Raw genomic sequence first — 14,503 nt, 5'->3', positions numbered from 1 at the left:
GTGTAACGTGCAAAGTCGGAAAGGGAGAAAGTCCTAGCAACACCGTCTTTGTGTCAGTAAAAAGAAGGCCACAACCACGGTTCTCGACCTCGTTTGACTAGGTGTGGGCCAATTGTCATTCCTGGACAATGACCGGATAACTGAAGCCGATTGTTGGGTATTAGTCACTTCTGTTCCCTGGAATTCCCGTCCGAGTCCGGAAGCTGAAGTCCGGATAAACGAGGGCGAAATACATGGGGAGAAATCCGTCCCCATGCTTTTTTGTCCGGATAGCGCAGGATCCGGATAAATGAAGTCCGGATAAACGCGGGTCGACTGTACTATTTATGCTCTGTGCGATATATGGAACCCCATTGAATTTGAAGCACTTTTTATTGTGGGAAAAAGTTACCTCTAATCTGATCAACTGATTTTATCCTATAAATAAGATCAAATCCCCACAGCTGAAATTATCAAGTCTGGAATTGAGGGGGGGTCCGGACCCCTGGACCCCCCCCCCCCCCCCCCTTGTGTGTAACACGTGTGCTTTCTTACGCATCCCACAGAACCCTCCGCTTCACGAGCCCAGTTATACTTTATGTGACCCTTCTGATGGCTTCTTACGAGGCTATGCCGCTCTGAAGCATTGAGATGACGAAGGGTCGTGGGGACTGCACCTCTGCTTTCGAAAGATGAAACAGTCATTCCATACTGTGCTTACTGGCTTGGTATCGAGTCTGACAAATCCGACAGTCCTGGACTGCCTTTTTCAAGAAAGTTTGAAATGTAAGTATGTGTTATATTGGTTTCACATATCCCCCACCACATATTGAGTGTGTATATCACTGTACTTTTGATGCTATAGCATATCTAGCGTACATTATTATTCAACACCTAGTATGGCAAACTCAACAGCAGCCACACAATGCCAACAGTTGTTTCTGCCTTTTCTTCAACTGCTTATTTTTATCATAATATTATTTTAGTATAATCGTCTGATTTTGAACTAGTAACAATTTTACCATGGTTTTGGCGCACTATAGCCTGAGTTGCTTATGCGCCATTAAAATTGAATCATCATCAGTATCATCTTCAATTGCCATCATTCACTTGAAGTGCTCGGTTTCAGTTGGATACAATGATATGACCAGATATATTTTTTGCTTTCGTTCTGGAGTTGCTCATTTCAGACGAGTAGTGACTGTGAAGTTTGTTTTCGTTTTCGGAAACATTAAGAGGACTAAAACCAAACACTTTTCTTTCAGAGCATCCATTATGAACTTGCATTTCAATTAAGATCAGTGTTACCAGAATGACAGACCACTCAACAGCGATGAACATTTGAAGGTGAAAGTACTGGAACGAAGATGCGTTAATCTGTGTGAAAGGTGCTTTGTATGTGTCTGAGTCGAGGACGTAGGTCACAAGCTAATTCCTGTCTTCAGAAGAGCTGTCAACTATGCTCCTTCTATCTACTAACCAGCTCCACTTTTTAGGGTTCGCTGTAAACTAATGGAGCACATCATATACCAGCACGTTGTTAACCATGTTGAGTCTCTAAATTTCTTTTTTTTTTAAATTCCAGCATGGCTTTACAAAAGGGTATTCAGGCAAAACTAGCATAGTGGAATTCATTCACAGCATTTTAAACTAACTTGATTTCTGGGTCCACGTAGATGCAGTATTTTTTTTATTTTGGAACGGTTTTTGACACTGTGCTCGCTTGTTGGCCAAAGAAACCTCATCATAATTTGATCCTGCTACCATATGCAGTTTCTTAACTAACCGTGTGGCAACAATTCGTGAGGAGAACCTATCATATCGCCACCATGCAGCGTTTGTCATTTACAATTGCATCGCATTTTAATCTAGTGTGAAGCAAGGCCTTTTGGTGATCAGTCTTCTATAATTACACGCCCCTCCGTTATGTAACACCACACGGTTCTTCAACCTATGACACATAAATAAATAGGTTGCCAAGTAAATTGTTCACAAGGCTCATTACCCCATTTCACCACATTACCGCAATCAATTGTTAGAGTAGGGCCCAGGGTATGAAGCTCGCCACTAGTTATCATTCAAACAAAGTTCATAATGTAAAATCTTTTACTGAAAACACCGACTTAACACAACGATTAAGAACAAAAAGAGTAAACGTTTCGTCGCCTATCCGGGTGGCATCATCGCTACAACAGGGTACAGTCAAAAACAACATCGAAGGAGTCAAATCAGTGGTGTGCATTCCTTTCATCCAAGGTGTTTCATATGCCATTTGGAGGGCACTGTGCCCATCTGTCATTAAGACTGTGCATATAAAGTTGAGTGCATAGACTGTGATGCAACCTGCATTGGCGAGATAGACAATAGACGTGGGACAAGACTAAAAGAGCTCACATGGGACGTTGCTAAGGCTACTAAAGCTACTCGAACCAGTACCGAATTAGTCTACCATTGTTGGCCTAAGGGACATTGGCTTAATTTTGATGGTGTGGTAGCCTTTGCACATGACTAGCGATGGGGCCTAGAAAGTTCTTAGAGTCATGGTTTATCAGGCGTGATGTATCAGCCTGTAATACAAACCGTGGCCCCCTACCGGATGTGTATGACGCCCTCTTAGATAAGTAGGCTGATGTGCTCGTCTTTGGCCTTTGGCCTCTGTTGTACTGAACATGCCACCCGGATAGGCGGCAAAACATTCACGCTCTGTTTTTAATCGTTGTGTTAAGCCGGTGTTTGCAGTAAAGGATGTTACATTATGAGGTCGTCACCCGGCTTTTGGAATATATTTTCAAATAAAGTTTTTGTTTTACAAAGCTCATTACATTGTAGAAATCATTCTTATTGCCTATTGTTTAGGGGATACTATTCTTGCAGTCACATGAAGCACTGAAGGGCCAATTTCAAAAGTAAAGGCAATCTGATTTATTATTTGATTATTATTTTTATTATTATTAAAGGCAATATGATTATTATATCTGTATTATTTATTATTTATTTTTTATTTTTTTATTCCTCAAGGCCCGAAGGCATTACAGAGGGGAGTGGGCTATTACACACAAACACAATATACAAAGGTAACAGGTCAGTATAAACGCAACAGTACACAAAATACAAAATGTAACATTGTTATGCAGTACACCGTTGAGATAGTCGGTATGCGTGGGAATAACAACGATTTAATACGAGTAACTAGGGACAAGACAATACATGTTGGAGCCTATCTCTCCAGACGAATCAGCCAGAAGAATGATCCAGGCCGAGCTCTCGCGCATCGTCTTCAATGTCCGCAACCCAACCCACTAGCGCCACTACAATACCTCCCCCTTTAATAAGTAGAGCCATAGCGATCTACTGAACGACGGATCCTCAAGGGGTATCGGCGTGTATTGTCGCCCGTTGGAGCCGCTTCACTTGAAGGTGCGACAGCCTGTCCATCCCTCGGTGGTTGAACACTTAAGGACGTATGACGATTTCCGTCACTCAATGGTGGGTCCTCCACTTCGGGGAACGGTAAAGGAAATTCCGGTCCCTCGAGCACAAGATCTTGATCTGCCGTTGTCTTCGAAAATCCGCTTTCCCACGATTCCAAAGATTCCCTGAGCTTAAGATGGTCCTTATGTACTCGATGAATCTTCCCATCAGCATCTCGCACATGGAAGATCACTCTCCCTTCTTTTTCCATAATTTTTCCGGTTTTCCAGTGACCTTTCCTCTGCGGGTCAAGCATCCACACGCATGCGTCTTTTCCGAAAGATCGGTCCCGTGCCCGTTTATCATGACAACGCCTTTGTCGCTCTCGGGCACCCGCATCCGTTGACGTAGGAATCGGAGAAAAATCAGAAGGTCTAACAAGGTCCAACACAGACCGATAGTGCCTGCTGTTGAGCCGCTCGCACGGTGGACGACCTGTAGATGCATGTGGCGTTACACGGTATTTGAACAGGAACTCTCTGATATTTTCTCTCCCCTCCATAGCGGAGCGAGATAGCGCTGTTTTAAACGTTCGTACGAAGTTTTCAGCTTGTCCGTTAGACTTCGGATGATATGGAGGCGTACGAACGTGATGAACTCCAAGTTCCGCAAGGAAGGTCGTAAACTGCTGACTGGTGAAGGGAGGTCCATTATCTGTCACCAGAACCTGTGGAAGCCCATGCTGCACGAAAATGTCTTTCATGGCATCCATTGTCTTTGTCGCTGTAGTTGCTGGCATAGGCACCACCTCTGGCCACTTACTGAATGCGTCAATTATTATGAGGTAATGTTTCCCATGCAACTCTGCGAAGTCCGCGTGTAGCCGAAACCACGGTTTCTCTGGCGGCTCCCATTGATGAAGTGGAACCGGGGACTCCTGGGCTGCAATGGCTGCACACTGATGACAACGTCTCACTGTGGCTTCAATATCTTTATCGAGGCCTGGCCACCACATGTATGAGCGGGCAAGCATTTTCATCTTTGTTTGACCGACATGGCAATCATGAAGGGTGTTCAGAAGTTGCAGACGATACTTATCAGGAACTACCGTACGTAATCCGAGAAGTATGCACCCTCTGTGAGTCGTCAGCTCCGGTCGTCGTTGAACATATGGTGCGAACTGAGGCTCGGTTCTCTCAGGCCAGCCGTTTGTAATAAACTGAATTACTTCTTTTAAATAGGGATCTTCTTGTGTCGCTTCAGCAATCCGCTTCGCGGTGACCGGAAGGGTAGACATTCGAAAATCTTGCACAGCCTTTATCTCTTCAACCTCGACGTTGAAAATACCATGTTGCATTTGCAGATCAAATTGCACATCCAGCCCCTATGGAAGTCTGGAAAGACCGTCAGCATTTGCGATATTTAATGTCGACTTGAACTGGATATCAAAAGAATAACTCATGAGGATGATAGCCCAACGTTGCAGACGGCTTGCTGTAGTAACGGGAATGCCTTTGGACGACCCAAAAATCACAGTTAGAGGCTTGTGGTCTGTGAAGAGCCTAAACCTCCTCCCCCACAGATATTGGTGAAATTTCTTGACACCAAAAATTATGGCGAGAGCTTCCCGTTCTATCTGAGCATACCTTGATTCGGCGGGTGTCAGAGTCTTTGAAGCATGTGCGATCGGACGATCTGCGCCGTTAATACGGTGGTAAATGACGGCCCCAAGTCCTTTCGAGGACGCATCCACGGCCAGAAATATTTCCTTGCGCGGGTCATAATGTGTCAGTACACTCGTCGCCAGTTGAGATAGTCGGTATGCGTGGGAATAACAACGATTTAATACGAGTAACTAGGGACAAGACAATACATGTTGGAGCCTATGTCTCCAGACGAATCAGCCAGAAGAATGATCCAGGCCGAGCTCTCGCGCATCGCCTTCAATGTCCGCAACCCAACCCACTAGCGCCACTACAACCATATATATCACCATCAATTAGAAAACTCCAGTAAAGTAATCAGTGCAGCATTGAACATTGAATGGTCATATATGTCAGTGATGTTACCTGGAAGGCGGTTCCACTCTTCCGATGTACGGGGAATGAAAGAACGAGAACAGGCAGATGTTTGGCAGGGAGCAATGCCAACTTTGTGTTGATGATCTAAGCGAGATGAAACATAGGAAGGAGGCGGTAACAACTGAGCGCGTAGCGCAGGAATATGATGGTAAACTTTGTGAAATAATGATAGACGAGCAAGTTTACGCCGAGAGGCTAGTGACGGAAGTGATAATGACTCTTTCATAAGGGGGACACTAGCAGCACGGCAGTAGTTGTGGGTAATGAAACGTGCGGCATTATTTTATTTGAGCTCGACTGAATTGATTAAAGAACTAAAAGAGGGATCCCATATGGACGCAGCGTATTCTAGTTTAGGCCGGACTAGTTTTCTATAAAGTAACAATTTTAGTGGACGAGGAGCTGCGGAAAAATTCCGTCGTAAGTAGCCTAAAGTACGGTTAGCGTTGTTCATAACGGAGGGGGGGGGATATGTTTATTAAGAAAAAAGAAAGGAAAGGTTAGCCAGGCAAAGAGCTGGCTTGCTATTCCGAAAAAAAGGAAAGAAAAGGGGGAAGGGGAAAACGAAAAAGAAAAGGAAGGAGAAAGAAAAAACAAAAAGGGGAATCAAAAAGAAAACGAAGGAAAAAGAAAAAGGGGAATCGAAACAGAGGACGGAAAGAAAAACAAAAAGCAACAAAAAAAAAGGAAAGGGAAAGAAAACAAGAAACAAAAAGAAAGAAAAAGAAAACAAGAAACAAAAAGAAACAAAACGAAAGGAAAAGGAAAGAAAGAAAGAAGAGAATAAACACTAGAACAACGTTACATGCAGTTCACGAGTCCTGAGACTCGGAGAAAACCGAGGAGAGCGGCAGTGACAGCCCACTGGTTGGGGTGCAAGACGGGGCCAAGAAGAGCGGCCAACGAAAAGTCGTTACAGCCAATCTGGAGCAGACGGCAGCGGAGGGTGTCCGTATGTTGAAGGTGCTGCTGGCAATACAGGAGTTGGTGTGGGATGTCCGCTTCCACTCCACAGACATTACAGTTTGGTGAATTTAGCCCAACCATCTTGAAGAGAAGTGAGGGTGTACGGGCAGTGGAGAAGGGATTCTTCTTTACGGCTGCGGTGGCAAGTGATGACGAACTCCATCAATGGGTCGATAGACCGCAGGAATGAGTTGTAAGTCGTAGTTTCGGCACGGAACTGCTGAGCACATGTGGCACACCGACGGCGTATGTATAGACGGCATGTGGAGGCTGTAAGCGGCAGAGGTGCCAGGGCCGAAGTGTCATCAGACCCAGCGCGTCTCGCTACTGCGTCTGCTCGTGTATTTCCATACACGCCTACGTGGCCAGGGACCCATTGAAACGTGATGTTGTAACCAGTGGCGAAGAGTTCATTGAATTTTTGAAGCGTCATGGTATGCAAATCGCTTATTATGCTGGGGCGAGATGACGACAACATATCTAGTGATGCCTTGCTGTCGGTAAGAATGACCCACGTTCCGTGCCCGGATTCGGTAATATGCTCCAGTGCTGCCAGGATACCAAACAGTTCGGCTTCTGTCGAGGACACTGTATAGGGGAGTTTGAAACCGTGCCCCAGGTCTTCATCCGGAATGTAGAAAGCCGCGCTCGAACTATCTTGGGTTACTGAGCCATCGGTGTATACAGGGTGTCCCAGAAAACGTGTCATTGAATTATAATAAAAAAACTACGCCACCTAGAATCATGCGGTCAACAGCATTTGTTCTTATTAGGTTTTTGCGACCTCCTCATGTGAATGTCATGTACTCCAAGATTATGTAAATATTTGCGAACTGAACTCGGAAATTTGCCAAGTAAAGGTCACTTTTTTACCCCACCAATATGAAGAGCGTGCCGAATTCACTCAAATTCATGATAATTCACAGTGATACTCACGAGCTATCCCATCGAAAAAAATAGCCGCATATCATGCTTTTCGGAGCACCGGACCATAGCGCGAGATTACTTTTTGAGCGCAATCGCTCGCAGTGCGACGAAAGGAGGTTCCGAAGCCAGCCCACAGAGTGATAGTAGAAAAAGTAACAGTTCCTAAAATTGGGAGAGGGAAAGCATTATCCCCGCGAAAGTCGGACGTGATAAGCCGTGCCTGTTTTATCTCTTTCTGCGATGTCGGGGAGGGCTGGGTTTCCAACCTCCTTTCGTCGGACTGACAAAGATTGCGCTGAAAAATTCATCGTGCGCTATTCTGTGCGACCTCCGTAGAGCATGATGTACGGCTATTTTTTCCGATGGGATAGCTTCTGAATATCCCTGTCAATTATCATTAATTTGACTAAATTAGACACGCTCTTCACATTGGTGGGGTAAAAAAGTGACCTTTACTGGGCAAATTTCCGACTTAAGCTCGCAAAAATTTACATAATTAAATATACGTTACACGACATTCACACGAGGAGGTGGCAAACACCCAGTAAGAACATATGCCATTGACCGCATGACTCTAGGTGGTGTAGTTTTTTTATTATAATTCAATGACACGTTTTCTGGGACACCCTGTATATGGCGACTTAGTCGGTGTGTTGAGGCGAGGTGCTCCAGTGTGAGCTGGTGGGCCACGACTGTGGGGACGTCTTTCTTGCGTTGGAGTCCAGGGATGTTAGAGTGAATACAGGGTCTTTCAAGAGTCCACATCGCCGGTGCATAGGATGGTGTAGACGCGGGAGATGGAATGCTCCCTTTCAGGCGGGCAATGGCACTACCGAAAGCAGACGCCGGGCAGTCCTCATCAATGCGACAAAGAGAGTGGAGCGGGTGCCGTGTAATGTAGCGTGTATAAGCGCGAAGGGTATCACCATCCCGCAGTATGTGAACCGGCTGCTCTCGCGCCTCTGCCAAGACAGAATACGTCTCCGTTGTCCTGGGGACTCCCAAACAGACACGGAGACTACGGGCCTTGATGTTGAGCAGTTCCTGTTCTTGTGTTCGACTGAGACCATGTAGAATGGGTAAGCTGTACCGCAATGTTCCCAACACCAGGGCCTGATGGACACGATAGAGGTCAGAGCATGACGGGCCCCAGGATGCACCAGCAATACGCCTGAGTACATTTACCAAACAGTTTGCCTTGGCAGCAAGCAGCTTCACATGGTGGGACCACGTCAGGCCACGGTCAATTGCAATCCCCAGGTATCGGCAGGTCGTGACAAAGATCAGGGGTGAGCCATCAATGAAAAGCGGGTACTTATGAAATGATCTTCGTGAGAATGCCATGGCTACTGTCTTGCTAGGCGAGACAACCAAGCCGTGGTGCAAGAGGTATCTTGAAATGATGTTTAATGAACCTTGTGGTCGGCGTTGGATCGTATCACGCCGAACGGCGGAAGTCCAGATACATACGTCGTCAGCATATATTGTAATGTGAGTGTGATTATGAAGCTGCGCAGGAAGAGAAGCCATAATGATATTGAATAAGAGGGGACTGAGGACGCTCCCTTGTGGGACACCACGGTGCACGCGGAACGTCGCAGTGTCCCCGTCAGCGGTGCGCACAAACAGGGAGCGGTCAGCCAAGAAGTCTTTAATCTATGACCAGGCGCAGCCCCCACCTTAAGCTTCTGAAAGGGTCGCCATGATTGCGCTATGGAGGACACTGTCGTACGCTTTCTTGACGTCGAGGAAGACAGCGGCTGTCAATAAACCTTCGGCCCTTGCCTGTTGTGTCCTACTGGTTAGAGTTATGACGCTGTCTATTCCTGACCGTCCTGGGCGAAAACCCGCCATCTCCTCGGGAAAAAAACCCGTGCTCTCAAGGTACCAGCTCAGGCGGTTGAATATTATACGTTCCAAGGTCTTCCCCGCACAGCTTGTAAGAGCTATTCGGCGGAAAGAATCGATGTGATGCGGTGATTGACCTGGTTTCAGTAAAGCGACCACCATCGCGGTCTTCCACTCGTTAGGGACTTCCCCTTGGCTCCAGCTCTCGTTGAGGATCCGTAGGAGGGATGCTCGCCCTGACAGGGGAAGATTCCGAAGGGCCTTATACATGATCTGGTCTGCTCCAGGGGAGGTATGCAGAGGAGAGTCCCGTAGTGCAGAGTCGAGCTCGAGAAGGGTAAGAGGCAGGTCCAGAGCCGGGTCTTTCGAAGACTGCGTACCGGGTGGAAGGCCTTGAGCTGATGAGAGCACGCCTGGAGGCTGCGCCGTGAGGCGCACGCAATAGTCCTCCGAAATGCACAGTTCAGAACGCGAGGTGGCCAAGGACAGGGAGCGGAACGGGTGCCGTTGAACCACAGAAGTAGAAAGTCCATTCAAAGTTGTTGTTGTACCACGGTGCATTGGCGTTGCATGAGATCGTACGGGCTGGAATGTACATCTCCGTTAGAAGATGTACCTTCGACTTAAATAGTAGCCAGTTATCTTCCACAGAGCGACAATCAAATCCTTTAAGATAAGAATCGATAAAGGAAGCCAGCTCATTATTAATGGCATCAAAGTTGGCCCTGTTGTAGTCGCGAATTCTTTTGCGTGTTTTGTGTGATTTCTGAATTGGAATGCAACTGTCAAAAAAGAATACATGTGTGATCGCTAAGGCCAGGAAGGTAAGACACTGGCGAAGCAATTTCAGGACGAGACGTAAGTACAAGGTCTAGTAACGCGGCAGAAGAGTTTGTTACACGTGTAGGCTGGGTGACAATTTGAGATAAGGAAAAAAGCGAACAAAGACTTAGGAAAGCGTTGGCCTCAGGAGAAGGAACTGTACAGGCGGGTTCGTTGTCAGACCACAAAATGTTTGGGAAGTTAAAATCTCCCAGCAAGAAAATGGAAGCAGTCGGATGACGGGTGATAACTTCGTTGATAGCGTCATGTAAGTCATCTACAAAACCGTATGGATGAGAGGGAGGCCGATAGCACACGCCAACGACGAGCTTATGATGACCTAGTTCAACACAAGCCAACACAGTTTCAATCTTTGTCATGACGGGGATGTGGTAAGATTGAATGTCAGAAGAAATAGCGAGCAGAACGCCGCCACCTGGACGAGAGGTACGGTCACAGCGGAAGATGGAGAGGCGTGATGGATCGTTAAATATTTCGCAATCATTAACGCCACTATGAAGCCAGGTTTCTGTTAAGGCGATGACCTCGACAATGCAGGTGTCAATGAGAGAAGTGAATGAGTCACGCTTGTTGACAACGCTACGAACATTGGCAAGTAATATGGACACACACGGATATATTGTTCCACTGCCCCTCGCGTGATCCTAAGGGTTCACCTCGGCGCGGATTGGGCTGCCCTGAATTACGTTATTGCTAGCTGAAGAGCCAGAATCTTCGTGAGCGGGAACAGTTCTGAGCGGGAACGACTTTGTCAGCAGTAGAGTCGTATATTGCCACGAATCATCATCGCGAAACTTCCAGGGCAGGCACGAAACGGTACATCTCATCCCGGCGCATGCTGAAGAAGAAGCAAGAAGCTTCCAGACACATCGCCTGCTCTCTGGCAAACGCACGTGCTGTTTCTAGACTTTTCGGCGCGACGCTTAAATGCTTGTGCGCTCCAAGCGGGAGCATTCATTCTTTGGACTCACTTGTGTTCAGAGAGCTATCACTCTTGTGTTTTGCTACCAAGTAGTCTAATAAATCGTTCGCTGTTTATTCGACGACTCGCCGACCCATTTCGCTTCGTGACAATATTGTGAGAGCTTTATTCGATAGGTCAGATCGCCAGGGATGCTGATCAGCAAAAGCGAGCGAATCTCGCGCCGCGGGCTACAGGGCACCAGTCGACAATAGCGATGCGTCTGCATCTAATTCATTATCACAGTATTATAAACATGAAGGAGAGCTAGGAGTGACGGCTCGTCAAGGTTTCGAAGTGTGGCGTAAGTGATTTTATCTGGTCCTGGGGATGATCGCACATTCACGAGTTTCAACGCAGTATGCAGCTCAATTAGAGCAAAGTCGCGGTCCATAACCGTCGGGGGACGGGGCCAGTCTTGGTGGATATCTGTCTGCTGGCTCTGGACGAAACTGCGGTGTACTGCAGTCGTTGAGGCAGCCGCTGGTGTCGTTAGGACGACGGAGAAAACTGTCGCGAGCGTGGTTTCGTCTACACCCTTAACGATAGCCAATGCGGCGACAGGATTCTTTTGTGGGGGCGCATCCTTCAGAGCTCCAATTGTCGTCCAGCTCTTTGTGGCGGGGTCAAATGGTGAAAGGCAGTGATAAAACTTACGCCAACGCTTCCGGTCCGCTTTCTTAAAGGGACTATTAAATTTCCCGAACCCCCATACTTTTTTTCGCTGGAAACTGTTCTTCCCGCCGAGAAACTAATATGCCACATTTTTTTTTCCGGATGAAATCGCTCCCCTCTGTGAGAAGCGCGCGCCTCAACGATGGTGTTACTGTACAGACCGCACTTATGTGCCCCGTTACGTCACCGGTGTTGCGCAATGGCTAGTAATGCTGCGAACTCACTGTGGCTGTCGCACATAGTAGGTCACAAGGTCTCTGGTCGCGTCTGAGGGTTGAAGTTCAAGCATTACGTTTTCTTGGTTGGAGGCGTTCGGATAACACGCTACAATGAACAGCTTTTTGTGTGTGAATCGTTTGCTACTCTTGAGCTGGAAAGTATGACATGTGAGCTGTGAATTGTGAATTGTTGCTGAGCTGGCCCAATCCAGCCCAGCAACGCTCTGCGCTCAAAGGTCTTCTGACATTTCTGGACAACATCGGACTTCGATCGTTATTGTAAAGGGGCACGTTATTTTATTCCCCCCATTCCACCAAGCACTGGGGTAGAGTATCGCCTGTTGCGATGAAACTCCCCACTCTCCAAGGCCGAAAATAAAGTTGTTGTTGTGAGCTGTACTTTTTCATCGAATGTATTCGTCCTCTGCTCTGCGGCCGTTCACAACAAGGAACTCAAGCACCTAGTTTGCACCTAGTTTGCACCTAGCACCTAGGCTTTGAGAGTTTTGCTGACGAGTTACGTGGGCCTCTAGCGATTCACCGCAACGTGTATTGGTTGTATCGCCGTCACCAATGGAAAGTGTCTGGTTGTTGCTTGACGTTGCAGTTATATTTACTTCAGTTGCAGTTATGTTTACGTGTTGACAACAAAGCAAGTGTGTTGTGAAGCGCGACTCTGATATTTGGAAGATGCCCTCTTTGTTGCTCGATTTGTTTGCACGAATTATCGTAAATGACTTGGTGGTCTAATATTTTGTTTTACTTTGTTTTAACTCGTGTTCTTCGTCATCATTACTGTTATTATTCAAAGCAGCTTCGCGCCTTCAGGTGATTCTGATTTACTCTGCATTTATTGTTCTACAGACAGGACGGGCTGGCTGTCCGTCGAAGGACTTTTTGTTTGCCTAAGAATATGTTTCACGCAAGAATTTATTTATGAGCACGTCACGTATTCTATATTCAATGTTGAGCACGTTGTAAATCTGAACATTTAGCATTGCCAACCACCATGCCTACAGAAACTCAACTGCAGCGTATTGTGTAAGAGTATTCTGCACGTCGTATTTATTTCTGATAACTCTTTGTCGTTTAACAAACCTATTGCTCAACCAGGTTTCCAATACTCTGTAATACATCCATAACTCTAAGACTGAGGGACACAATCTAACGACACCAGTTCACCTGCTTCATTGCCATCTTATATTATTGTGTTACATAAGCTTGAAGTCACCAGTTGAGGTAATTGGAAAAAAGCAAAAAAAAAAAAACAGTAGTCACGTAGCATGCCCTATATTTTGCAATTAAAAACGACAAGTAATTGGTACTATTTCAAGCAGGGTGTCGAACCGAACCCGAACCGAAAACCGTACCCGAACCGTTATTTTTGCCGGAACCGAACCCGAACCGAAATTTTCATGACACTGTTGAACCCGAACCGGAGCAGAACCGTAAAAAATAATAGCGGTAACCGGTTCGCAACAAAACGGTTCGGACATAAAAAAAGTCAGCATAAGAGTTCCTCTCTATCCCCGAACGAAGACACATTGGTATCATCATCACGCGCCTATATCATAAATTTCAGAAATGTTCACCTAGCAGTCAGACGACGACGTATAGTAAGTATACTTTCAGCGTCTTTTTAACATGTTGGAGCGCAGTTGTCCTTGTGAGTGCCGCGGCTAGCGCCCCACGCACGCGGTGTGGCGTCTACTCTTCAGAGACCAGGTGCCACGCCGACGAATGAAACACGAATGGAGTAGGCCAGTTATATAGCTCTACAGGACGAATATGTGATCAAATAAGCGCCCAAGATTTCCCTTTACACGTGAGCAGCACAAATTAAACAAGTCAGAAACATGAGAAGTGGAGAAGGAACGTACGCAGAACGGTGCCTGTTTGATTGGTCGTGCTTTGAAAAGTAAATGTGGTTCTGCTTATTGGTAGCGCAGTTGTGTCGTCGTGACACATTGCCGTTGTGTTGTGGATTAACAAGTACACTGCTGTGAGCTCGGACAGAGTAAGGCTTGCAGGCTTATTTTCGACATGCTTCAGTACGGTGTCAGATCGATTCACGCTGCGAAGGCAGTTCGCCGGCAAGTACTGTCGTCTATGTTACGCTGTCCATCTTATTAGGCTTCCTTTAAGTGTATCTTGCTGGCACTGTGCGTGTGAAAAAAGATATTTTGGGAACAGAAAGTAGCAGGACTACACCGCTTCAACAGCGTGAACTCTAGTTGATATAAGTGTTCATCCATTTCTCATTTCTCTCACTAAAGGGCTACCTCACCGCTAGAGACGTCAATGCAGACAACAGCAGTAAGCTATTAGCCACGCATTTCCTGATAAAAGCAGTTTTATGGAACGTATATAACGGAAGCGTTGAACCGGTTTGCGAATCGGTTCGATTTCTGGCCTGGCCGAACCGGAACTGAACCGGAACGAAATCAAAACAACGCGAACCCGAACCGAACCCGTATTTTTTGCGGTTCGACACCCTGATTTCAAGTAAACTGCTTGTTGGTCTACTGGCGGAAATCTGCTTTCTTTGTAAAAGAACTGTTCCATTTGCCACCGGGACCGGGTCCTCAGCTGTG

The 14,503-nt window shown here is 46.5% G+C and overlaps 1 protein-coding gene across 1 annotated transcript; it reads right to left on the bottom strand.

The window, feature by feature from the left end:
- Window positions 1-3,304: 3,304 nt before the first annotated feature.
- On the bottom strand, window positions 3,305-4,405 carry LOC135392417 (uncharacterized protein K02A2.6-like). Its single transcript, XM_064623131.1, has one exon. The coding sequence runs from the start codon at window positions 4,403-4,405 to the stop codon at window positions 3,305-3,307; it is 1,101 nt and encodes a 366-aa protein (XP_064479201.1).
- Window positions 4,406-14,503: the final 10,098 nt, after the last annotated feature.

This window comes from Ornithodoros turicata, chromosome 4, assembly GCF_037126465.1.
Source record: "Ornithodoros turicata isolate Travis chromosome 4, ASM3712646v1, whole genome shotgun sequence".
Lineage (NCBI taxonomy): Eukaryota > Metazoa > Arthropoda > Arachnida > Ixodida > Argasidae > Ornithodoros > Ornithodoros turicata.
Note: the sequence above shows the minus strand (reverse complement) of the source record. Positions and strands in the feature narration are given on the sequence as shown.